The sequence below is a fragment of the Myxine glutinosa genome, chromosome 5, assembly GCF_964187855.1.
Source record: "Myxine glutinosa chromosome 5, kmMyxGlut1.1, whole genome shotgun sequence".
Lineage (NCBI taxonomy): Eukaryota > Metazoa > Chordata > Myxini > Myxiniformes > Myxinidae > Myxine > Myxine glutinosa.
The window spans coordinates 200,212,778-200,239,525 of NC_136265.1; the positions used below are offsets into that span (position 1 = coordinate 200,212,778).

Genomic DNA, 26,748 nt, shown 5'->3' on the forward strand with positions numbered 1-26,748 from the left:
TTTTAAAATCGCGCCATGATGATAAACGAAAATACACCGCCTAAAATAACAGTCGACATATATTTAAAATTCGTCACACACATCCATGCCCGTGGGATTCCCACGGGTGACCCCGCTAGTCGTTTAATAATGTCCATCCGTAACCATCAGGGGACGGGGGATTGATCATTTGTTGCCGTGAGCACCGAAAAACCGCAGCTTGGTACGAGGCCCGCCTAGTGTGCTGAATTAAAGCATCCTTCGTTGGAGGCATGCTTTGTTCACATGGGGAGGATGAGGCAAGACAGAAGACTTTGTATCTCGCGTCATTGACTTCGGTGGATGTAGTCTGCCCATACAAATAATAATAATAATAATAATAATACATTTATTTTATATAGCGCTTTTCAAGAAGCCCAAAGGCGCTTTGACAGAGTACAAAAAACAAGTGCAAAAAGACAAAAATCAATAGGTAAATAATCAAAGCAAAAGGAAGGAGAAGGAGAAGAGATAGTCAGGGGTTAAATGCTGTGGGTTAAATGTTGAATGCAGTGTTGAACAGGTGGGTCTTGAGTGATGTTTTGAATGTGGTGAGTGAGGAGGAGTCTCTGATGGTGTGAGGTAGTGAGTCCCAGAGGGTGGGAGCAGCGATGGAGAAAGTCCTGTCCCCCCAGGATCTGAATTTGGTCCGGATGGGGGGGGGGGGGGGGCAGGAGTTTCGTACCAGCAGAGCGGAGGTTGCGGGTGGGAGTGTGTCTGGAGAGGAGGTCAGTCAGGTAGGATGGGGCCAGGTTATGGAGGGCTTTGTAGGTCAAGAGGAGGATTTTGTGCTGGAATCTCTGGGGGATGGGGAGCCAGTGAAGCTTATAAAGGACGGGGGTGATGTGGTCACGGGTCCGGGAATGGGTGAGTAGACAGGCAGCGGAGATCTGAATGTATTGGAGTTTATTGGTGATTATTGAGGGTGAACCATAGAGGAGGCTGTTGCAGTAGTCCAGACGGGAGGTGATGAAGGCGTGGATGAGGGTTTCTGCAGCCGTGGAGGAGAGGGATGGACGGAGACGGGCGATGTTTTTCAGGTGAAAGAAGGCTGTCTTTGTGATCTGTTTGGTGTATTTGTCGAAGGAGAGGGTTTGGTCAAAGATGATGCCAAGATTCCGGATGTGAGGGGAGGTGGATATTGGGAAACCGTCGATGTTGAGGGCAAAGTTGTGGGTGGATTTGGTGAGCGTTTTTGGGCCAATGATGATTATTTCAGATTTATCATAGTTAAGTTTGAGGAAGTTGATTTGAAGCCAGGATTTTATTTCAGTGATGCAGTTTGTCAGGATAGAGTGGGTGGCGGTGGAGATGGACTTGGTGGAGATGAAAAGCTGGATGTCATCGGCGAAGCAGTGGAATTGGAGACCATTACGGCGGATTAAGTGACCAAGGGGGCACAGGTACAGGATGAAGAGGAGGGGGCCAAGAACTGAACCTTGGGGGACACCTTGGGGAAGGGGAGCAGTGGGGGATTTGCAGTTATTGATGGAGATGAACTGGCGTTTGTCAGAGAGGTATGATTTGATCCAAGAGAGGGCAGTGCCGGTAATGTTAAAGGTGGTTTCAAGTCGGGTGAGGAGGATGGTGTGATTGATGGTGTCAAAGGCGGCGCTGAGGTCGAGGAGGATGAGAATGTTGAGGTTGCCGGCGTCAGAGGAGAGGAGAAGGTCGTTGGTGATTTTGAGGATAGCAGTTTCAGTACTGTGGTTGGAGCGGAATCTGGATTGGAATGTTTCATTCAGGTTATTGGCAGAGAGGTGATGTTTGAGTTGAGTGGCTACAGCGCATTCCAAAACTTTTGACAGAAAGGGTAGGTTGGAGATGGGTCTGAAGTTGTTTCGGGTGTCAGGGTTTAGTCCAGGTTTTTTCAGAATGGGGGTAACAGCAGCAATTTTGAGGGATGGTGGGACGATGCCTGTAGACAGGGAGGAGTTTATTGTTGCAGTGATAAGTGGAGAGAGAGCAGGAAGGGAGGCCTTGACAAAGCTGGAGGGGATGGGGTCAAGAGTGCAGGTGGCAGTTTTCATTCCTATGAGGAGTTCAGAGAGGTCAGTAGGGGAGACTGGGGAGAACTGAGACAGGGGTTGGCAGGATAAGGGGGGGGGAGGTGGTTTGAGGGGGAGCGGGTGCAGTGGTGGTTAAGCTGTTGTAGATGTTGTCAATTTTGCTTTGGAAGAATGAAAGGAAGGAGATGCAGTTGTCTACTGTGAATGACTGGGTGGTGGTGTTCAGGGGGCTGAGGAGTTTGTTTATTGTAGAGAAGAGTACTTTTGGGTTTCCGGAGCCAGAGTGGATAATTTGAGAGTAGTAGGCGGAGCGGGCGCGGGAGAGGGCATCTTTGTAGTGCTGTCGGTTGTCCTTGTAGGCTTGGGAGTGAATTGTGAGACCTGTTTTATTGCGGAGTCTTTCAAGTTGGCGAGCACGAGTTTTCATCAGGCAGAGTTCAGGGGTAAACCAGGGAGCAGAATGGGTGAAAGAAACTGATTTGGTTTTTATAGGCGCAAGCTGGTCAAGGCAGGAGGAGAGAGTGTGGTTGTAGTAGTCAGTGAAAATGACAGACGAATTTTTCTAGCCGGACAATCGACGATTCTGGCGGGATGAATTCTTGTCCAAGTTCAATGAAAGCATTGGTAAACTCCTCCGATGCTGTCATTATGGAAAATGCTTTATGTTTGCCCTTCCCGTAGAAGGCACTCGTTGAGTCGCAGCCAGTGAAGGTATAAAGGCCGATCAAAGCAGCGGACACTTCAGGCCCTCAGGCCGATACTACATTCGTCAAATTTATGATATGCGCCTTGTTCTTCACTCCGGTGGCAAAGTACATACATGTATTAAGAGAAATATCATGGCTCACAGACAAGGCTATGACTGCCACATCAGTATCGGGACTGTGGATGACTACGCAGCTGTGTGTATTACTTGCATGGTTGCAATGAAGTAAGATACGTGTGTCTCCCTCTTCGTGGTCACATTTTAGTGCCTCTATCACCTGGACCGACAGAACTGCATCATGGACATTCAATCGATTACACTCATTTCCATGAGCGATGTAGATACTGATGTTGCCTCTGACTGTGCCGAAATCAGCACCCTGCCATTCAGTGACCAGAAACCCAACTAGGGCTTCCTTGTTTTTCCCGTTTGCAAGGAACTTTTTCCACTGCGTTGGAGTTTTCTGGTGTTTGTTGTGAATGCAGAACATCTGTTTCCCACCACCGCCACGAAGCGTCCTCAGCATTTTTCATGCTGATAGCTGGGTATGTGTCGGTGACAAAGTCCACCCGATTACATTTCAGCTTCTTCATCAGCTAGATGAGTCGAGACAGCACAGCATCGGCGAGTTCGCCAAAACTCGAAACTGAATGTCGCATGCTATGCAGAAGGCCCATACCATCGATGATTAGGGCACCATATGTTGAAACCAAGTAGTCCTTGGAGCTTTCAATTGCATCAAGTAAGGCGGACTTCGTTGTCTTTGCGATGGAGCCATCAGCTGTCGCAAGTGGCAGCGAGACAGGAGACAGTGAATAGCACAGAATCTCACGCAGATCGATGTTCCTGTTCTGTGCAATAATAAGCAGTCTAGAAAATAACTGCTTGTCATTGCGTAACATGATCTCCTTACCTGACTTTGTTTTTGCCTTTGATTTCCCCAGATTTGAAAATGTTTTCAGCTTCAATGCCTTGAGGGGTGCAAAGAAATCTACTGACGTATTTATCAAACGGTTGTCAACGAATTCGTACATGCTCCTCTCACCAATCTCATTGGCTGAGATCAGGTCGTGTTGGACCTCACTGCTGGCCACAACACCTGAACTGATGCTTGTCAGTTCTGTAAGGTGGGAATCAAAGGGATTCTGCATAGACTCGATGACTGACACGATGTTTCCGACTGACTTTTCGTCGGCAATAATTCTGCTGTGGCCGAGTTCCTTCCTGACCTGACGGTCTCGAGGTAGAGCTTCGCATTGGCGGACAATAGCCGCCCGTTCATTTTGGCTCAGTATCCATCTTTGGACAGCACCACGATTCAAGGTAATTTCTGTCAACCCCCCCTGGTGTTTTTGAATCTCTGTTCAGAGTTTGCTCGATTGCCTGGTCACAAGCAATTGACGAGAACCCTGTGCCTGTCCGCTGAACGGTCCATTGACCATGCGAGGTCATAGATTTGTGAACCTCGGGATGAGTTAGGGGGAGAATGACCATCTCCAGCCAATAAGCGGGCAGGTTGTCGGTTGTCAGCTCTTTCACGAGCCTCGATTCAGTATACAAAAAAAGAAAGAAAAGGTATCGAGCATAATTAAATCGATCGTACGAGAAAAACCAAGGGAGCATGTGCCGTATAGCAGACACATGAAGATTCCAGTCGGACTCACGAGTTCCCCTGATGAATAATAACAGCAGCTGGACCATCTCGATGTATGACGACCAAAATGCAAACGTGGGATTCTCTTCACCTTGCCGCTGAACAAACAAATTGTAGGCAGATAACAATGTGGTGAACGCTTCGCCAGACGACAGGCTGAGAAATTCCTCACTGGGATAGACATCAGCAAGGTTGCCCACGATTGCGAGAGCGCGTTACTCTTCGTCCTCCGACAAGGATTCAAGGAAAGCCTCGAAAAGTATTCTCTGGAGCCCTTCGGCTAAGAGTTTGTGGGATCTCATGCTTCTATTATAGTGACTAGGGCATGCCCGTACTATATATATGCCCGTACTATATATCTATCTAAAATTATATCCCCCCCCTCTATTTACATAAAATGGTTTGGTCCATTCGCAACGCCAAAGCGAACGGCGAACGGCTTGCGAGTACAGTGACAATCCCCCCCTCTATTTACATGAATGGTTTGGTCCATTCGCAACGACCACAGAACCCCCCCCTCTATTTACATGCAATGGTTTGGTCCAAAGCGAACGGCTTCCGGAGTTTGGTAAAGAAATCGCCATCGCGTGCACAAACGCGCAGGAAAGCGAATGAATCGCAAATTCGTTTTTATTAGTTGTAAAACATAGTTTAACGCCAACATAGTTTGCAAACGTGAAATAAATGAATACGCTCTCAAATGTGCCATCCGAGGCAGAGTGTGCCCGCCACGTTCGGCACACGCGATCGTTCGCTGCTCTCTGATTGGTTGAATCGTTTTTTGGACATAGCTCGGTAAGTAATTGTCCGATTAATATGAAACCTTGAAAAGGCACATCCTCGGGTCCCCAGCAATATACCTGGCAAGTTAAAAGTATATCGGACCCGTGGTTGTCGAGAAACAGCGGTCACAGACAAACGTACAAACGTACAGACAGAGATTACTGGAATTATAGATAGATGACCGCTCACTACGCCGTTGATGGACCCCTCAGCTACCACTTCTGATTCGATCAGTATGTCTTTCATTCCGGCATCTGCAAATCGTTTTCCGATAATGGCTAGAAAGGCCATTGCTGTGTGGAATTCTCCAAGCCTGACTATAAACCAATTGGTCAAGGCTTCGTCTTAACACCTGATCTGCTGGACCTTTGAATAAATGGCCTGGTCAAAAACGAGGATCATTTGCGTCAAATTCAGAATTTCATTTACGGTCGACATTTCGGTAGGCGAGGATTCTATGACAGGTAGGTAATGGATGGCTGACTTTTACAACATTTCGTTCTGATGAAGCTCAAGATGGAAGGCCGTCCATCCAGGAATTGTAGAAAGCGTGTCAGCTACCACCTTGGTCATACCGTATGCCGCTTCGATGACAGCGGCTGCCTTCAGCGTTCTTTTGTAGCAGTCATCACGAATTAGTGCGCCCGCTTCCTGAGGAATATGGAGGGGCCCCTGTTTTTTCTGAAGATTATAATCGTCAATTTGACCGATGGAAGGCTTCAGTGACCATAAGCCTTTCTTCAACGATTTCCTTCTAGAATGACTGGTGGCCTCACTAACGCGCGCTTGTACCATTATGCCATTGGTATGATGGGTAGTACCTCGCCCGGAAAGTGTCTCTTCCCCGAAATCAATGTTGTCCCATACAAGAATAGTGGGCACGCTCTTTGCAAAGCCACGAGGAACAGTCATGTTTATTCACCAGACAAAGTTCGGCCAGACTAGTTTCTAACCCAATGATTGTATCAATTGAAGCACTATGCCCGAGCTTATTGATGATAGACAGTAATCGAGACGAACCAGTCAAATGACGAATGGTCATGCCTAGTGCGAGGGATTTGGGTGTCTGTGTCCGGCCCTTAGAAGCCAGGTAAATGATATCCTGGCAGATTGATGTCAATTTGACCTCAGCAGTATTGTCTACCTTAACATAATTCATGGCTATGGGATCATCGGACACACCAACAATCCATGCAAGAAGGTTATACAATTCGATTGGAACAAGTGAATCCTCTTGGATTGCGCTGAGGTTCGGGCTTGGAATTTCTAGGAGGAAGTATAATTTGTATGCAATGAAAGTACATGTAATATGGGATCGAGTAAGATCGAGTAAGCTTCACCAGTGCGCGTGCGCGAATTTACGTCACGTCGGCAGCGAGAAGGCGTTCCCCAACACGAACCAATCAGGAACTGCCACGCCCACTTATATGATCTCCGAATTCCTGTGACAGGAATTAGCGTTACACTGGCTGGAAGTCAATCGCTAAAGGCGCTTCCTCAGCGCCAATCACCAGTGCGCGTGCGCGAATTTACGTCACGTCGGCAGCGAGAAGGCGTTCCCCAACACGAACCAATCAGGAACTGCCACGCCCACTTATATGATCTCCGAATTCCTGTGACAGGAATTAGCGTTACACTGGCTGGAAGTCAATCGCTAAAGGCGCTTCCTCAGCGCCAATCACCAGTGCGCGTGCGCGAATTTACGTCACGTCGGCAGCGAGAAGGCGTTCCCCAACACGAACCAATCAGGAACTGCCACGCCCACTTATATGATCTCCGAATTCCTGTGACAGGAATTAGCGTTACACTGGCTGGAAGTCAATCGCTAAAGGCGCTTCCTCAGCGCCAATAATACCTTTCGCAGAGGACAGCGTCAGATCGTCGGCATTAGGAGGCCATGGACAGTCCATCACAGTTGTTGGTTGTTGAATCACATTCTTGATGATGAGCGCCGCTTGATATACAGTCCTCAGTTCGTCTACTTCGGATAAATTACTTGACGGTTTCTCGAGGGTTTCATCTATCGAAGTGGAGTCTGCTTCGGAGGATGAACCGTCAGACTGCCCTGAGGATATGTCCACGAGGCGATCCAAAACCGTACCGGTCGAGAGGACGTCCACAAATACCAGCTGACTTTTGTGCCGCTTATTTGGCTGGTGGAATTCAAGCTGTGGGTAGTCTTGCTGTAGCTTTCGCTTGAGCTTGTCCGACCTGTAGAAAACACTGAATACACTGACATGAAAGGGACATCAATTAGACCTACTTCTACCAAGGATCAGGACATTATTTTTTCAACGTGGCCGCCAAAGGACACCACCTGTTGATCCAACAAAAAAAATACGCAGGAAGGCAAATCAAATCATGATCCATCTACCTGAAGTCTGTGATACCAACTCCCTCTGCTTCAATGCATTTTATGAATAAAGTGACAAGTTTCGTCATCCGGAACACTTCATGATTCTTGATCACTTGTTCTTCTATGACCGAACTGCAAAATGCTGCATAGGCTTTTGCATGCAGACCACTGAAATTAGAAAGCAAATGTAAAATGCAGACATATGTCTTCATGTGGAGTAACCGGCCGTGTGGAGAGATCACCTTGTGCCTTAGGCCCTGTGGAGTCAACTTCACAAAACAGGAAATTGTTAAAGTCACTGAAGAGGGACAGCGAACATGGCTCGCTCAGCCATCTGGCAGATGATGCTGGTATCATACTTGGCTGGCACATGTGCTGGAGTGTTGCACACATTTCTTCCAGCAGGACATTAGCTAGAATAACACATCGCTGCATAAATTTCAATTCATGTTCTGGTACAAAAAAATTATTTCACACTTTAGCAATGGTTTCGAAACTTACCTCTCAGCTGTACTGCTTTGCACTTTCATCGGGGTTTTCCACAAAATTTTACAGTAATCTTTGTAACATACTTTGTGGTATCTCACTTCCAGGGCAACGCAGTCTTTCCTTCTGATGTGCAATAGGATGCCTTCATCATTTTTGAGAGTAGCGGCTTCCAGCAATTTCCCTGAAAACATAGATCAAATGAATATCAGTTTGTATTTTCCCTGATCATTCATTTCGGAATTCCAGTCTTCTATCAATTTATTTTAGAATATGTACTCACCTGCTGTTAATGTTTCAGCTTGCATCAAGCTATCCTTTGTTGTTTTATGAGAGACTCTCACGTACCGGTCTGCCTTCTTACAAATAATGCACACTGCTGGTAGGACATGTTTGGGTGAATGCAGGTCAGAACGTGACCTCAATTTTTTCCGCGGATTAGGCCTGTGTACAGCAGACTGATGTTGCTGGCCTGTGTGTACAGAACCTGAACACTGAAGTGATCCCTCACTCTCCAAACTCTGTTGCAGCTGCCTCTTCAGACATTTTTTGGAACTCAGTTCTATCAGTCTCTTGTTGATGAAGCGTTGATAACATTTAGGGTGGAATCCTGCCTCTGCAGGAATGTTGGTGAACTCGACGTTGACCAGATGCTGGTGTCTGTTGGCAAGATTGTGACACTCACTGTCCAATTGCAGCCACGTCTGCAGGCATTCACGATATTTACTCCATCTAAGAGGCGTAAACGGCGAAGTTATGTCATTCACGACGTGTTCAAAGTGCATGAACCACTTTACACGCGATTTTCCCGAGGCCATGACTAAACATTCAGCGCGACATGGGTGCCGCCATTTTGTATGTCATGTGACCCAAGCAAGTGTTCTGATAGGCCTAGATTCAAAATTAGTGCCTTCGATGCAAGACAAAGTAGTGCGACATAAACGCGTGGAAAACTTTAAAACTGGCAGGATTTGTTAGTTAAACTTTTTGTATGTGCTACAACTCGGCACGCACTCAGATTACCAGTGATTATTTTTTAGTCTCTCTGACCTCGGAACGGGATTGAATGATACACGGTGTCAGCTTGAGGCCTATTGGGCGTCAGACATCGAGCAAGGCTGGGAGCCCACACCCAGGAGGACTGTTGATTGGCCAGGGGGAGGGGCGAGCAACACCACAGGGCGGGAAGCACTCGGCTAATGGGAGGGCACCAGCGCAGTTAGAACCTTCGAGAGGTCGAGAGACGAGACACTGGTTGGAGAAAGAAAGGCCTGACGTCACGGGGCGAGCAGTAAAACTGCCGGCTCGCCGGCATTGTGCTCTCTTCCCTGCTGGCCTGGGCTTATTCGTTTCCTTCCTTCCTCCCGCACTCTCCGTTCCTGTCTTTGTGCTTCGTGTTGGAGATCGGCCTCGTGTTGGAGATCGGCTTCGCATGGAGATTGCTAGCCCTGCGTTGGTGCGGTGCTTGGTGCGGTGTTTGGTGCTTTGTGATCTCGGAGCTTGGAACGGTTCTTGGGCTTGGTGCTACGAGCGAGGCCTGCAGGTGCAGCGAGGTGCTCGTTGAAGCCTGACGGTGCATGAACGAGGGGCGCATCGAGGCCTGCTTCCCGCTGACCGGAGTCGCGGTCGGACGACTGCGCTTGGAGCCGACGATTCCTTGATTGCAGACTACAGACAGATAAGCACGCACCACATTTCACAAATACATAACGAACGTTTCTTTTATTAATTCAATTCCTTTGTACTGTATCCGAAATCTGTGAGTGGGGACGTCCCGATTAGGACATTTATTACCGGCGCGTATTTTCCTGTCCCGCTATCCTTGTAAATAAATCCTTGTATTATTTTCTGTATATACCTGAACGCAGTTTTCCGTGTGATTTATTTAATTTGCAGCGGCATTGGAGACACCCCGAGAACAGGTAAGATTGCAGGGGTCTTGCGCCGCCCATCCACCCCGCGCAATTTTGTATAGCTTTCTGTCTTCAAGTCCGCCATTGAGTTTTCGCCTCGAGAGCTAAGGCCTTCGCAATCGGCTTCTGTGACCGCCTGATTTTCATCAAAGGCGGCCACACGACAGTATTCAGCCTGGTGGAGGTATGTGCTCTACCGAGCTCTGGGGCCTTCGCTCAAACTTGACTGATCTCTCCATACAGGTTGCTTCTGACAAACCAGACGTGATCTGCTTAACAGAAACTTTCCTCCTTCATGATGTCTCTGATTCCTTGGTATCTCTCCCAGGTTACTCCCTCCTCCGGTATGATAGACCTGAGCCTCGTCCTAAAGGTGGGGTTGCTATCTTTATAAAAAAAACTCTTTTCCTCACTCGCCCTGCACTGCCCTCTTTCCACCTCACCCCCAGGAATACCTTTGGCTGCGGCTTCCCCTTCTCTCCCACCTTTTGTTCATATGTGTGTTGTACCATCCACCAAACAGTGATGACTCCATCTACATCTCGCTGTCTGATAATATGGACCAACTTCTATCTACCCATCCCAACTCTCTCTTCCTCATATGTGGTGATTTCAATTGTCACCATGCCAGTTGGCTGGGTGTGTGTACCTCTCTCACCAGCCATGGCTCTTCAGCAAAGGACTTTTGCGACTCACTGGGACTGACACAATCTGTCAATTTCCCGACCCGGATCTCAGTCAACGGAGCATCTTCTCTTCTGGACTTGGTTATGACTAACTTCCCTGAAAATGTCTGCTGCTCTTCTTCTGCTCCAATCGGCTCATCTGATCATGTGCTTGTTAAAGTGGACATCTCTTTAACCATTTTCAGAGAGCCTCCTCAGCGTCGATGAGTCTGGCATTTCACTCAGGCCAACTGGCACGGTCTTCAAGCAGCCATCAATCATCTGGACTGGTCTCCCATCTCTACCGCCTCTGACATCAACTCATCCTGGGAATTCTTCCAAAGTAAATTGCTCTCTCTCATGCACAGATTTATCCCATCTCGTCTTCAGTTTTCATACCCTTCCTCCCGTCCATGGTACACGGAATCTTGTGGTGAGGCTGTTGCCCAGAAACAACTTGCTTTCGTCTCCTGGAAAGCAAATCCAACGGAAGGAAATCTCATTTCCTTTCAAAAAGCCTGAAACAAGTGTGTGTCCACCCTCAGGAGAGCCAGGAAACAATATCTCTCCGTTCTCAAGACCGAACTCTCTTATCTGTCTCCCTCTTCCAAATCCTGGTGGCGTCTGGTCAAATCTGTTTCTGGTGTTTGTTCCCCCTCCATCCCCTCCCTCACCTCAAACGGCTGCACGGCTGACTCCGCACGTGAAAAAGCTGAATGCCTCAACTCTGTGTTTGCCTCTAAATCTTGTGTCCCAAACCCATCCCTCTCTGTACCCACCATACCCAGTCGTACTCAGCTGCTCCTGGACTCCGTGTCCTTTCCTCCTGACAAGGTTGAAAAGTTTCTGTCAACCCTCGACTCTGATTCTGCAACTGGACCTGACGGCATCAGCCCACGGGTCCTAAAATCCTGTTCTTCCGCTCTTTCACTCCCTCTCTCTGTTCTCTTCACCCTCTCTTTTGCTCAAGGTCATCTGCCATCTGCTTGGAAATCAGCCAACATCACCGCTTTGCACAAAAAAGGTGCAAAAACAGATCCTAGCAACTACAGACCAATCAGCCTTCTCCCAATTATCAGCAAAGTCATGGAATCCATCATTGCTTCAGATATGAAATCTTTCCTCTTCTCCAATGGCTTGATCTCTGACCATCAATTTGGTTTCAGACCTGGTCACTCTACTCTGGACATGCTGCTTCTGCTTTCTCAACAATGGATGGAGGTCATCAATGCCAAACAGGAAATTAGAGCTGTCTCCCTTGACATATCACGTGCCTTCGATACGGTCTGGCACCCTGCTCTGCTCACCAAACTCTCCTCCTTTGGTATCCATGGAAATCTCCACGCATGGCTGGCGGACTTCCTCTCTAGTCGTAGTCAACGTGTGGCCCTGAATGGGTTTCTCTAATCTCCTCTTCCTGTTCAGGCTGGAGTTCCCCAAGGCAGTGTTCTGGGCCCTGTGCTTTTTCTGGTCTTCATCAATGATCTCTCTGACTCTCTTGAAAATCCACTCTATATCTTTGCTGATGACTCTACTCTCTGTCGCTCCATTCCTCATCCCTCAGATCGGCAGTCTGCAGCCTCCTCACTCTCTGCAGACCTGGACAAAATCACAGACTGGGCAAACAAGTGGAACATGTCTTTCAATCCTGACAAATCTCACACTCTTACGATGTCTCCGAAAAGACCGACTGGGCAACCCTCCCATCCACTTTCTGAATAATCCTCTCCAAGAAGTTCTGTCACTCAAGCTTTTGGGTCTCACTATCTGCCATGATCTTTCCTGGGAAAAGCACATTTCAAATCTGGCCTCCAAACCAGTCGCCGACTGGGCATCCTCCGTCGTGCGAAGTCCTTCCTTGGCACACCTGAGCTCCTCACCACATACAAGGCTTTCATCCACAGCTCAATGGAATACTGCTCTCCCCTCTGGGCTGGTGCTCCTGCCTCACACCTAGCTCGTCTTCACGCTGTTGAAACCAAAGCGTTCAGAATCATTGGAAACTCCCGCGAGGAAGCTAACTCCAAGGGCCTTTCACTCACTCACCGCAGGCAGGTTGGTGGTCTTTCCGTCTTCTACCGACTCCTCTCTGGCCTTGCCCCCCCCAGCTCTCTCTGGGCTCTCTCTGGGCTCTGTCCCCCAAATATTCCTACAGGTCGCACAAGATCTGCCTCCAACCCTCTTATGGTTAAACTGCCAAAATCAAGACTCTCTGCTCACCTTCACTCCTTCATTCCTCTTTTCTCCCGCCTCTGGAACAAACTCCCTCACTCTCTTCAATCCCACTCCACCCTCCAGGTCTTTAAAACAGCTGTTCACCACCATCTCTTATCTTCCCCCATCCAAAACCTTGATATTTTCTACCCCCGCTAATTTCACCCCAAATCCACTTTTTTGAAATACCAACTTCTGTCCTGGAAGTGCTTGGTGTCCTTGTGTTTTATACTTCTCCCACCCCCCACTTCCCACGCCTCCTCCCCCCAAGCCCTCTCCCTCCCACACATCTCCCTGCTCTCAAATGTTATGTTTGTGTGCTTCCCCTTCTCTCCCCATCTTGTCTTCCGCTCCCTCTTTTCATGTATTTTGTTTGTCTGGTTGATTTGTTTGTGAAATAAATATTAGCTCTTTCGCGAGCCTCAATTCAGTATACAAAAAAAAAAAACAGTCCGATTAATGAGAAACGAACATTTAATGCAAAATGAGTTTCTTGAGACCTTAGAGTCAAAAATACATTTGAGGACGCTGAAGGAGGGGTGGAGTGCAGGAGAGTTTCGGGAATGTAGAAAAGAGGAACTGTAAGAGATGGAATTTTTTTTGGAATGAATAGATTTGGTGAGAATCTTTGAAATAGATCTTCCGTACTAAGCTCCTTCTGTCACGGTGAGGTCTGATCGAGAAATAGCACAAACTCTCCCTGTGCCCTGCGCTCTGCTGCCTGATAACAGCACTTGCGAGGACGGTCCCTCATGGGGCCACAGACACACGATCTCCCTGCCTGAGCTCCCTGCACACGTGCCGCGAACACCTCGGTGGACACGCCCGGCGAGCTGACCGGAGCGAACGGCGTCAAGGACGCGTTTGGAGCGCGTACTTTTCCTTCCTCCCTTTCCCCACAGGAGTGAGTGGGCCCTTGTCCAGAGATTAAGTAAGACTGATTAAGTATCTGCTCTGTGTCTCTTTATCCTGACCATTGTAAATTGTATAATAAACCTGTATTCTTCCTTCCATTTGGTCGTTTCCGTCATTTTCCACCATTTTCCACCATTGGCTTCGCACTGTACGAATAAGTCCGCTCAATCGGGTTCAATAGGAATTAACGGCACGAGTCACATGACACGCAAACCGCTCGTGCGTATCAGATCAGCGTGATTCGTGCGAGGTCCAGTCCCCGTTCTCGTGGCGGCGTGTGTATCAAAGGTACTTAGGGAATCGACCAGATACCCTTCTGCACGCTCGCTACGGGAGTGGCGGCTCGGCCTCGTGGACTCGAAGCTCGAGGGGGAAAAGGGTTTAACCCCCCTCTGTACGTCGACGGGCTCTAGATCCGCAACACCATAAACAAACTGCAGTTGGAGGCTGTACGGGGCTTAGTGACGATCCTGAAAAGAGCCCTCGGAACAAAATTCTGTTATTAGTCCCCTACCGGTCGGTGTACACCGGAGGGGACTATAGGTTTGCATGCCGTCCCTCCGTCCGTCAGTCCGTCAGTCTGTCAGTCCGTCAGTCCGTCACGCAAATAACAGTTTTCTGTTTACACAGTTTAATAACTTTAAACAGGACTTTTTTTTCTCAACGCTTAATGCTAATGATTTCAAACTTGGCACATGGTTTCCTCATGATAAGTTACAGGTCAAGTTCCAACTTCACGACGTTTCGATCATTTTTGACAAAGTTATGGCACTTTGAACTTTGGGAATTCTGATAATTCTGATGATCCTTAACTCAGTGCCATTTTAAGTTTTAATTTCCTTTAAAAACGATTTTCTCTGCAATAATAGGACCGATTGAGATCACATTTTCACCATAGGAGGGACTCAGTCTGGAGAATATTTTAATGGTAATTATGACACCGCAGGTCACGTTGTTCGGCCGCCATATTGTTTTTCGTGAAAACACGAAAACCCCTTTTTCTCCAACCGCTGAACAGATCGTGGCCAAACTTTGCAGGCAGAATCGCATACCCATGACGAACAAAAAAGTCAGCAAGCATGACGTCATGCGTCGCATGGTTTCAGAGTTGTGACGTTTTTAAGCATGAACCTTTAAAACCGAGCTCCTCCCTCATTTTTGATCCAATCAAGGGGAAACTTCACAGATCTGTTCAGCATGTCGATCTACTAAAATGCCCTTTTGGAATTTGCGATAGGGCGTGTGGTTTGGCAGATATCGTTAATTAAACGAAAATTTTTTTTTTTAATGGATATCTCTTGTTTATTCTGGAGTTCTCCTGAAGCCGCACCGTGCGCCCTCAGCCTCGTCTCACGAACGTCAACAGCGCGACACAGCGCGCGCTTTCCGGAGGGGCGGAGCCAAGCCGAGCAACATATATATACACATCGATCATTGATCGTGAACCGGAAAATATAATAAATTACTGTTATTTAGCGACTCGAAAGGTTCTTTATCAACAACTTATTTTCTCGTGCTTCTGTTGACCTGTCTGCAAGGTGTATAAATCGAAGTCCCGAGTGTGAATCACAGGTGAGCCCGTCCTGAGGTAATTAGCGATTGGGAACGATTCAGAACCTGTGGATAAATAACCCCTGGTAATTTCCCCAACAGTTTTCCAGACGACAGACTACCGGTAGGGGACATGTATTGCAGCGCAATACTCAATGCTTGTTGTAGGTGGAGTTATCAGAACAATATCTCATTTGTTAACTCAACTGGACTACCGTCCAGTTGAGTTCATCACATACTGAAACCTCCGGCCTCCGTCGTCATCGTCGTCGTCTGTCGTCTGTCGTCCGTTAACTTTTCGACGTTAACACTCCAGCGTCCACAAATATCAACCGATTCTGATCAAACTTGACATGCAGCATCCTTACCCCAAGGACCAGGTTGGTATTGCATTTCAGCCCGATCATTTGTAAAATGGCGGACTTAGGCGACCATTTTGTTTTTGGTCATGAAAACGACTTTGACACTTTAGCGTTCACAAATATTAACAGATTTTGATCAAACTTAGAATGTTTAACCCTTACCACACAAGGTAGTTTGCTATTGCATTCCAACCCGATCCATCAAAATGGCCGCCATAGGCCGCCATATTGTTTTCAGCTCCGAAATGACGTTAAGACTTTAACGTCCACAAATATTTATGGATTTTGATCAAACTTTAAAGTTGTCCAGTCAGTTCAGTTGAGTTATGCTTCCCTGGAAGCTCTAGTTATTTACATAGAAGTCGTTCATTACGGGATTCCCGCTAACCTGCCAATGATGATCAGGGTGTCGTAAGCTGTTTATAAGGGGAGTTTGAATTCTTAACTGAGGCTGCACAACAGCTTAAAGCGGTAATATTTCTGACAAGATGGTGGAAATAACTGCATAGTGGAGAGCAGACGATGCGTGGAACACAATGTGCAAGTCTTGCTCGCAGAATTTTCCGGTAATCGGATGTATTTTCCTGTTTGTCATTGCTAAAGTTCTCAAATATTATTTTATGCTTTCATGACATTCACAAAGCTTTTTCTGAAAATTAATTTATAATGAGCAAAAAGGGGATTTTATCGATCAGGCTTGAGAGCCGGACATAAGTCTTTAAAGAGCTGCATGCAGGTTGCTGACTTCTGCTCGCTAGACATTTACTTTAAGGAAAAAACTGCTCTATCCTAAGCATGATTAAACTTTAGGGCCATTCCAACAACAATATGGACCAAAAGTTGTTGGTTTTTTTCGCCTAGGGAGCAGGCTTTGAGGCATGCTGATGAGAAGCAGGAGCAGCGCAAGAATGTTGGGAAGAAGCAGAAAAAGGAATGTACCAAAAGGCATCCCAGAACATCTGGGATGGAGAGTGATGGAGGTGAGGTGGATGAAGATATGCCAGCAAAACGGCAGAAATTGAACCCAGCAGCAGAGGCAGAGCGAACTGCTTGTACGGTGTTTGTGGGCAACCTGCCAGTGTCCTGCAAGAAGCAGGTACCGTGTTCAAGGATGCTTTTGAGGAGCTCTGACGTAGACGTAGGCCATTTAGCCCATAATGTGTAGCTGTGCCATATCAACAGCACATCTATTCAATCTCTCAGTTTAATGACTTCATTTTTTTGTAGGGTGGGGTGGGAGAGGATATGATGTGTGTATAATGTGTGTAAATAATACAGTGCCTTCAGAAAGTATTCACACCCCTTGACTTTTTCACATTTTGTTCTGTTTAAGCCTGAATTTAAAGTGGGTTAAATTGAGATTTTTTTTCCACTAATCTACACAAAATACCACATAAGGTCAAAGTGGAATTTGTTTTTTAGACATGTTTACAAAATAATTAAAAATGAAAAGCTGAAATTTCTTGTCAATAAGTATTTTATTGACTTTATTGCCTTTATTGACTTATATTTATCCCAATCTTGAGTCAATTAAATTTTAGAAAGTGCTTGGGGTAAAAGTTTTCTTTTGTGATACTGTTTGCCTTGTACGTACATGCTTTTTGCTAATCTTTATAAACTGTTTCCCAAATGCCCGATTGTCCTTTTCCATTGGTTAAGCCGCTGTCACACCTTGACGTTTTAGCCAGCGTATGCCGACGTATGAAAAATTTGGCTATGTTAAGAGCACGCTGAAGCACGCTGGCATACGTCGTAGTACGCCGAGCTCGTCGACAAATTTTGTGCATGCACAAAATTTGTCGACGTATGCCAGCGTATGACTCACACCAGCACTCAATTTTGATACATTGGCATACGCTGGCTAAATCGTCAAGGTGTGACAGGGGCTTTATACATCGTTTGTGATTAGTGACGGGGAGTTCAGCCCCACTGTGTCGTTATGGATAGCCTATAGTCATAGCCAGCATTCCACTTGCGGTATCGCTCGGCCGTTTTGATTAATAACAGTGGAGCATTTTGAAGCACAATCCTTAATTAATTTGCCTGGAAGGTAAAGCGGGATTTGGACGCTGGACCCTATCTGAATGTCTGTCGTTGTGCCGCAGAGCTATCCGAGGTTTGTCTGCTTCAGGGTCACCGGCTTGAGAAGTGGGTTGAAACTAACACACACACACACACACACACACACACACACACACACACACACACACACACACACACACACACACACACACATATACACACACACACACACACACACACACACACACACACACATACACATACACATACACACACACACACAATAACAGAGTTAGATATGTCTCCGTAACAATTTACACACGCGCGCGCGCACACACATATACGTGCACACACATATACGTGCACACACACACACACACACACACACACACACACACACACACACACACACACACACATAAAGGTGGATACTTTGAGGTCTGGGAGGGCTCCGTCCCACCTTCTGAAACCCGCATATGGAGATACCAACCAATGACACACACACACATACACACACACTCTACACCACAGACCTTTCGCAATAGCCTCTCCCTTTGGGGCTGGCTAATGAGTTTGTTAATCTCGGTCTTTTGAAGGCGCACGTCAGGTTAAGTTGCCTAATGCAAACCGATTTGTGTTCCATCAAGTTACTTCAAGTAATGAGAAGCATTTGTAACTTTCTGATATTTTAGCGATAAATATTTATGGTGGCATGGGAGTTGGAGGCTTGTATGCGTACAATACAGGTTTACATTTATTTTATGTCTGCATCTCCAGTGCATGTGTCGCCCCATATATTTATTCGTTCATTCTTTTCTTTATCATTGAATTGGTGTTGGTGTTCTTTATCATTGAAATCCCTGGTGTTGGGCTCGCGGCTAGGGTGCCAGCTTTAGGATCCTAGGATCCTGGGTTCGAATCCCGGTCGACTGCTGAATTAACGCCAGGGGGGTTGACTCAGCCTGTCATCCTTCCGAGGTCGGCTAATTGAGTACCAGTTCACTGGTAATTCCCTGTTTGTCGTTAAAGGCGGCAAAAAGGGTTGGCGTCAGGAAGGGCATCCGGCCGTAAAACATTGCTTCAAAAAAAGGGGACCGAAAAACAACAACAACCACGGTTCCCGAAAAAGGCCAACCCCCGCTTTGCGGGGAAAAATGGCCTCTAAAGGTGTTTTTTTTTTTTAATATCAAATCTGTAAATACACCTCTGTTCCTGTAATCTGATAATATCTACAGTGTTTATACAATTTAACAAGATTCTCATCAGTACTTTTGCTGCATTGCACAATGTTCTGTAACAATATCTAATAATCATAGCAAGAACATTCATAATGTGCTTGAAATGCCATTGCAGACTTTGAAGAAGATGTTTGAGGCCTGCGGAACCATCCAGACGATTCGTTTCCGCTCTGTCGTAAGTCTCGTGTTGGAGGGGGAGAGGATGCATGGTAACCTGAGAAGGTGCACTTTCATGATGCTTTTTCTCTATTTTAAAATAAATAAATATTTACGTTTTGCATCCCAGAGTAGACCAGAAAATCACAATACAGAATCGCATTTAATCAAAATCATCTGTCCACAACTTTTTGTGATATCCTGCTATTTATAATTTTTGGCCCTATCTCGCAATGGTGAAGAATCACTTAAAAAATTCTGCTAGCTGGATCCGGATCTTCACCAAAATTGAATCGATTCTTCCTTATCACACACAACCTATCCACCAGGTTTCGTCCAAATCCATCCATAACTTTTTGAGATATTGTGATATGTATAGTTTTTTGCCCTATAGTCTCCCAAATTTTGAGGTCAGCTTTTTGTATAGTCTCCCAATGGTGAAGAGGGATGAAAACTGACAGGTGTTCAGATGAAAATTGATATTGGAAGTTTGACCTTGAGTTGACCTTTGACCTTTTGACCTCAAATAGTTGGTTTTACAATTTAGTGACTCGATATACAAATGCTGTTCAATTTTCAAGTCAATCGGATGAAATTCGACCATTGACCTTTGACCTCAAAATCAATCGGCTTCTCAATTGTGACGACCTCTACAACTTGGTGAAGATCGGTTTAGAATTGTTACCTGTAGGCGAGTGGCAAACAAATAAAGACAACCAAACAGACAGACAAACAAGCAGAATAACAAACGCAACCGACCAATATACTTGAAAAATCTTCGATTTTGCAAGTAATTAACAGACAGACAGGGGTGAAAATATAACCTCCATCCACCTTTAGTGGCGGAGGGAATAAAAAGAAGCTCATTAGCCCGATGCAATGGTTTCCCCAGAACTACTATAATAAAGCAGATAGACAGGATCTCGGTTTAACTTGCTAATCTCAATGATTATACGATGCTCACACCAATAATCGCAAAATCTTAATATTTCCTTGAATGATCGAAGGACTGTCTATTCATCCATCAACATGATATTTGCCACTTTACTAACGTATTACATTTCACCATCAGGACCGGATCCATTTTTGGTTGGTTCATCTATTTATTACATATGTCGGTGGGGTAGTCCAAAATTTCACCACATTCGCCTCTACTCCAAAAACCTTGTACTTTACGGTATGCTGTCTTTGGGTATGATCCATGAATGAGTGGAAAGGTTTTGTTGGCATTAACATGCAGGACATTCATGTTCCCTTCCTGTTTAAACTTCTATGTACAGGTAGTCCCTTCTCATTTATTGTTGTTCTGATTCATTTCTGTTCTCATCTTAAACAGGCTCGAGCTGACCCCACCATGACAAAGAAACAAGCAGCAATCCAGTGAGTGTTCCTAAGCTCGATATCCGGACAGTTTGAACTAAGGATACAAACGACACATTCATAATTCAAAACAAAATAAACACTTCTTCAACCTTTTAGCATGGAAAGCTGCAACTAAAACCCTTTATTTATAGCTGTCACAAAAATATTTTGCAAATCCTTCGACCAGAAAGGGTGAGAAAGAAAGAAGGACTGGAATGAAAAAACATCATGGAGGAAATTAAAATGAGGCGGTGGAGATGGATTGGGCATGTACTGCATGTGGAAAACGACATCCAAAAAAAGAGTGATACAAAGTAAGTCTGGATGTCAAAGGAGGGTTGGACGGTCTATGGAGACCTGGCAGCATACGATGGAAAAGTAGCTGGGGGAGCCAGAAATAACCTCGACGGTGATCGATCAGAGGGCCCAAGACAGCCTGAAATGGCCCGAGTTCCTCAAGAGGCTTCATATGCCTCCATGCATGACAGGATCATTAACAAAAGCAACCTCATAGTAATGTTTACCCATTCAACAGGGCCTTGCAGGCCTGTTGTGTGGCAGCAAACATAACCCGTTTGGCCAACCTTTTTACCAGACCTTCTGGAAATGGATCATGTTCTCTGCTGAATCTGGTCATGAGCAGCTTTCACCAAGATATTCCAGACTTCCTTCAATTGGCAGATCTGTACTTATTGGCAGTACACTATATTGTCGCGCGATTGCCCCTTGGTTAAGACCGCAGATATTGCGGATGGAAACGAGCTCAATGAGGCGTCCGGGTCAATGGAGAATTTGCTATACACGAAGGATTTGCTATACAAGAAGGAAAGAGGAAGAAGCGGGAAGCTTTTACCTGACACGATCTCGCCGGGCAGTCTTCAAACCTGCATGAAATAAACTCAAACGGGAATCCGGGTTAAAATGTACAATGAAAATAAATAAGGCTTTATTGCCACGGATGCCGATAATACAAAATAAAACGCGACGCTCAAATAACTATTCAAAATTGGTACGTCCCCCACACCAGACTTCAACGCACACACGAAGGGCTGAAAGAAACTGGAATGAAATAAATAGTGTGGGATTATTGTGCACTTAACTGCGAGTGGCTTGAACCTTGCCCAAAATCGTCCAGGCCCCCCGTTCCCACGTGGGGAGAAGGCCGCAGTCCACTCGGTTCCACGCGCCGCTAGGCCTCACCGTCTTCTCGCCCACCCCGGCCCGCTGTTTCAGCGGTAAGCAGCGCTCGTCCACGCGTCGTCCCTGCCTGGCAAAAAAACTGCCACTCTCCATCTGCAAAAACTCGGCACGTCTCCCAGTGGCGTCTCCAATCGCTGCCCGGAGCACACTGTCCTGGTATCGTTCCCTCGCGAGGTCCGGAACGAGGGACATGACACGACACGAGCCAAGGGCAGAGGACAGCGTCAGGAAGGCAGCAAGAGGAGGAGGGAAGATCGCCGCACAAGGAAGAGAAGAGCTCGAGGGCAAGCAAAAAGTCCCAGCGCAAGATGACAGTCAAAACGAGAGCACGAAGGGGAGATCGATCTGACAGCCAAAATGTGACAGCTCGCTCTGGGATCCAGCATGAGAAGGGGAAAATGTCAGCTTCTCTCCACTTTTATAAATCACCCTTGGCCAATCAGCTGTCTCCTTATTGTCCCTGGGCTTCAGCTGCGTGCTGATTGGCCCTCCCTTCCAGTGATGTCATCTTTCCATCAAAACCCTTGGTGTCAACCCATCGCAAGGTGGGCGTTGCCTCAGCCTACCTGATCGATGAGTGTTGCAATGCCAGCTGGTGATGTGGCTGATGTAGCTGCATCGGCGGTGCCCCGAACTGGCTTCCGGTGGGTTTTATGGTTATTGTGGCAGAGGGGGGTTAATTAATGTGTGTGCTAATGGGAATGGATTCCTTATCTACTTGTCTATGTGTGTTGCCATAAGAGACACAGGGATGACCACAGAGGGAACGACACAGGGGAATTAACATATTCCCTACAACTCCTTAACATGCCCCGCCCCCTCGCTGCGGGGACACATCTGACATCCGGGCTAGACAAGTCCTCCACTTATTTACATCGAGATGGTTCTAGATACCCACGACAACCAGAGCATGATACCTATTCAGATCTACCTAAATCTATATATGCCTACCCAACCGACATAACAATATGTTTGGGGGCTATCGACATAGTACACAAAGGGGTGAGTGGCTTAAGTCGACAAAACTCTATGCTTTTGTGTGCATAACCTGTAGATTGTGCTTGAAGTATTATTTACTTATTTCAACCAATCATCCTCACTACATGTTTTCCTGCTGCTGAAGCTGTCACTTTAATTGGATACATTTTAAAAAATGCACAAATGCTATAACATCTATTTTTTTTTCAAGCCGTCTCCTCTGACCCGTCATGCCTTTCTTGGGAGTACTTTACAAATTATTTCCCTGGTTCACCTTCATGCACTCTGCTGCTTTTATGTCTTTATTCCAGATACAAGGAGGTACTGGGAAAGTCATTATCTCCAAAGAAGTTTTCCACCTGGAAATCCCATCTCCAGGCATCCCCAAACTGTTGCGAAAAAGTTGTAAGAATTGCTAAACGCCCCAAAATCATGATGACAATTTCTGAGCCTCAATCCACGAAAATGTATTGATAATGGAATTATTGATAGCTCAGAATCGCTGAATTATTCACTGATAAGTAAACAAATTCACAGACTACAACCGATTGAGTGAAACATTTGAAAACCTCGACTGTAGCAAATATATTGAAATTAATCGTGTTACACACGTTGTTTTTTTGTTTTTTTGTTACCTCTGCCAACAAAGGTGGATGGAGATTATGTTTCACCCCCTGTCTATTTGTCTGTCTGTCTGTCTTTGTTTGTTTGGCTGTTTGTTTGTCTGTGAACAAGATATCTCAAAAAGATGTGGATGGATTTGGATGAAATTTGGCAGAGAGGTAGTGAACTTGACAAGGACGAAATTATTAGATTTTGGTGAAGATCCGGATTCGGTACTAGAATTTTGTAAGTGATTCTTCACCATTGGGAGATAGGGCCAAAAACTATGAGACTATACAAAAACGATATCTCGGATATGAGAATTATTTAATTTCTAAGTGATTCTTCACCATTGGGGGAAAAAAAAAAAAAAAAAAAAAAACACCTTTAGAGGCCATTTTCCCCACAAAGCGGGGATTGGCCTTTTTCGGGCACCGTGGTTGTTGTTGTTTGTTGTTGTTGGTCCCCTTTTTGAAGCAATGTTTTACGGCCGGATGCCCTTCCTGCCGCCAAACCTGTTTGTCGCCTTTTTACGACAAATAGGGAATTACCAGTGAACTGGTACTCAATTAGCCGACCTCGGAAGGATGACAGGCTGAGTCAACGCCCCTGGCGTTAATTCAGCGATCGACCGGGATTCGAACACAGGATCCTAGGATCCGAAGCTGGCACCCTAGCCGCTAAGCCAACACCAGGCTTAGAATCTTAGAAGAATTTTATTAGAAGAATCTTAATCTTAGAAGTCTTAATCTTCTTAGAAGAATCTTAATCTTAAAATCTTAGAAGAATCACTTAGAAAATTAAATAATTCTTGTATCCGAATCCATATTCAGATCTTCACCAAAATTGAACCAATTCTTCCTCGTCACACACCCAACCCGGTTTTTCTCCACCAAGTTTCGTCCAAATCCATCCACAACTTTTTGAGATATCCTGCTATGTATCGGTTTTGGCCCTATCTCCCAATGGTGAAGAATCACTTAAAAAATTATAGTAACTGGATCCGAATCTGGATCTTCACCAAAATCTAATAATTTCGTCCTTGTCACATACGCTACATCTCTGCCAAATTTCGTCCGAATCCGTCCACAACTTTGAGATATTTTATTCACAGACAAACGGACAGACAAACAGACAGGGGTGAAAACGTAACCTCAATCCACCTTTGGTGGCAGAGGTAAAAAAAAAGAAGTTATGGACGAGTTATGGCTAAACTTGGGGGATGAGTTGGTTAGGCGACAATAATAAGCCGATTTGATTTTGGTTCAGGTCCGAATCTCGATCTGGCCTATCAATGGTATACAAAACATAAACTACTGAGTGCCGTTGTAGTTGAATATGCACTTGTTTACAAATCATAACCTGAAATAGTCACGTGATCGCCTTATGCACTTTAATCCCTTTTTGCTCTCAAAAAGTTCACTGAAAAAATAGTCCTATTTGTGGATCTGTTCAGATTTTAATCATGTTGAGGGAAGCCTTCCTCATGTGGTGGATTAAAAATGCCAGTCAAATCGTGTCAGATTTCAAGCATAGCATTAAAAAAAGGTCACAGGACACTGAGTATGCATCTCCCCCTGCCCCCTTTGTATGCATATGTATGTATTTGCATGAGTATGCATAGGCATTTGCGGGTGTGAAAGCAAACAATTGCATGTGGGTTTTCCAAGTTTTCTGTGCAAATACCCTGTGACTAAAAATTATGGATTGTAAGCAAGGAGGTACTCTTTAGCATGCGTTATCGTGAAATATTGTCATGTATCGTAACAAAGTATGCCGACATTGCGGGGTTTTTTTTTTTCCACAGAGCGAGAACTGATGAATCTTTTGTGGCAAACATTAGCATTTCTTTCTTCTGAGTTTGGCAGGCATGCACCACTGATCTAAGATGTTTTCACAAGACTCTAACAAATTTGTATTTCTTTGAAGGAAAGCCAGGGCACAACAAATATTTCACCTATGATCTCAGCTGTACAACCTATCCCCTTCATCCAACACCCAGTCGAGTTTTTTTTTTTTTTTTTTTGTCTTACGTTTCCTGCTCTTTCATCCGGCCCACAACGTACAGGACACTGGATATAGCACAGGACAGGGAACAACTTATTGACCGTCTCTGCTCCTGAAAGGTCTGGATGCTCATCCCATCCCTTTTCCCACTTGTCTTCCATTCCCTTTCCTCGCCATCCACGAAGACGTAAGGTGCACCCAAAAAGGAGCAACATTAATGCGTACGTGGTGTTTCGGGAACAGCAGTCGGTCTCAGAAGCGCTTCAAAGGTGCGTAACTTCTTCTTCTTTTTTTTGCCTGTGCTGCACAGCATGATGGATTCTACAGTTTTTTTTTTTTTTTTTTTTTTTTTTTTTTTTTTGTATACAAGATCGAGGCTCGTGAAAGAGCGAACATTAATCACACAGAAAGACAAACAGACACATAAAACAAATAACATCGGGAGCGGTAGACAAGATGGGGAGAGAGGGGGAAGGACACAAACACAACATTTGAGAGCAGGGACCGAGAGACATGGAGACATCGAGAGATCTGTGGGAGGGAGAGGGCTTTGGGGAGGAGGCATGTGAAGGGGGGGGGGGGGGGTGGGAGAGGTATAAACATATGGACACTGCCAGGATTTCCAGGAAAGAAGTTGGAATTTCAAACAAGGTGGATCTGGGGTGAATTAGTGGGGGTAGAAAAGATCAAGGTTTTGGATGGGGGAAGATAAGAGATGGTGGTGAACAGCTGTTTTAAAGACCTGGAGGGAGGAGAGGGATTGAAGGGAGTGTGGGAGTTTGTTCCAGAGGCGGGAGAAAAGAGGAATGAAAGAGTGAAGGTGAGCAGAGAGCCGAGATTTCGGCAGTTTAACCATCAGAGGGTTGCTGGCAGATCTTGTGCGACCTGTAGGAATATTTGGGGGACAGAGCACAGAGAGAGCTGGGGGAGCAAGGCCGGAGAGGAGTCGGTAGAAGACAGAAAGACCCCCTACCTGCCTTCGGTGAGTGAGTGAAAGGCCCTCAGAGATAGCTTCATCGCGGGAGATTCCAATGATTTTGAAAGCTTTGGATTCAACAGCGTGAAGCCGAGCCAGGTGTGAGGCAGGAGCACCAGCCCAGAGGGGAGAACAGTATTCCATTGAGCTGCGGATGAAAGCCTTGTATGTGGCGAGGAGCTCAGGTGTGCCGAGGAAGGACTTCGCACGACGGAGGATGCCCAGTCGGCGACTGGCTTTGGAGGCCAGCTTGGAAATGTGGTTTTCCCAAGAAAGATCATGGCAGATAGTGAGACCCAAAAGCTTGAGCGACAGAACTTTGCATTATTTACGCATTTGTCGGAGAACTTCTATGCGTGTTGGATTTTTGCTGTGGCACTGGTTGGAAGTGGTAAATCTGGTCATTTTAATTTGCAGGAATGGTGCAGAAATCCAGGATGGCTTTCACATCCGAGTTGACTCGGCCCTCGGAGAGAAACAGGTTGGTGCAGGCTTTTTAATGCATGAACACGACTGCATTATGGGTTGGAAATTAACATTCCACACAGGGATATGCAAGCATCAACGTTGCCCC

The 26,748-nt window shown here is 45.9% G+C and overlaps 1 protein-coding gene across 1 annotated transcript in view; it reads left to right on the forward strand.

Moving 5' to 3' along the window:
- The window catches only part of RBM34 (RNA binding motif protein 34), a 67,323-nt gene that overhangs the window by 16,072 nt on the left and 24,503 nt on the right, over nt 1-26,748 (forward strand). The window contains exons 4-8 of the mRNA XM_068115064.2: nt 16,494-16,728; nt 19,008-19,067; nt 20,385-20,428; nt 25,384-25,467; nt 26,592-26,655. Of these exons, the coding sequence (XP_067971165.2) occupies nt 16,494-16,728; nt 19,008-19,067; nt 20,385-20,428; nt 25,384-25,467; nt 26,592-26,655 (487 nt within the window). The remainder of the gene's footprint in view (nt 1-16,493; nt 16,729-19,007; nt 19,068-20,384; nt 20,429-25,383; nt 25,468-26,591; nt 26,656-26,748) is intronic.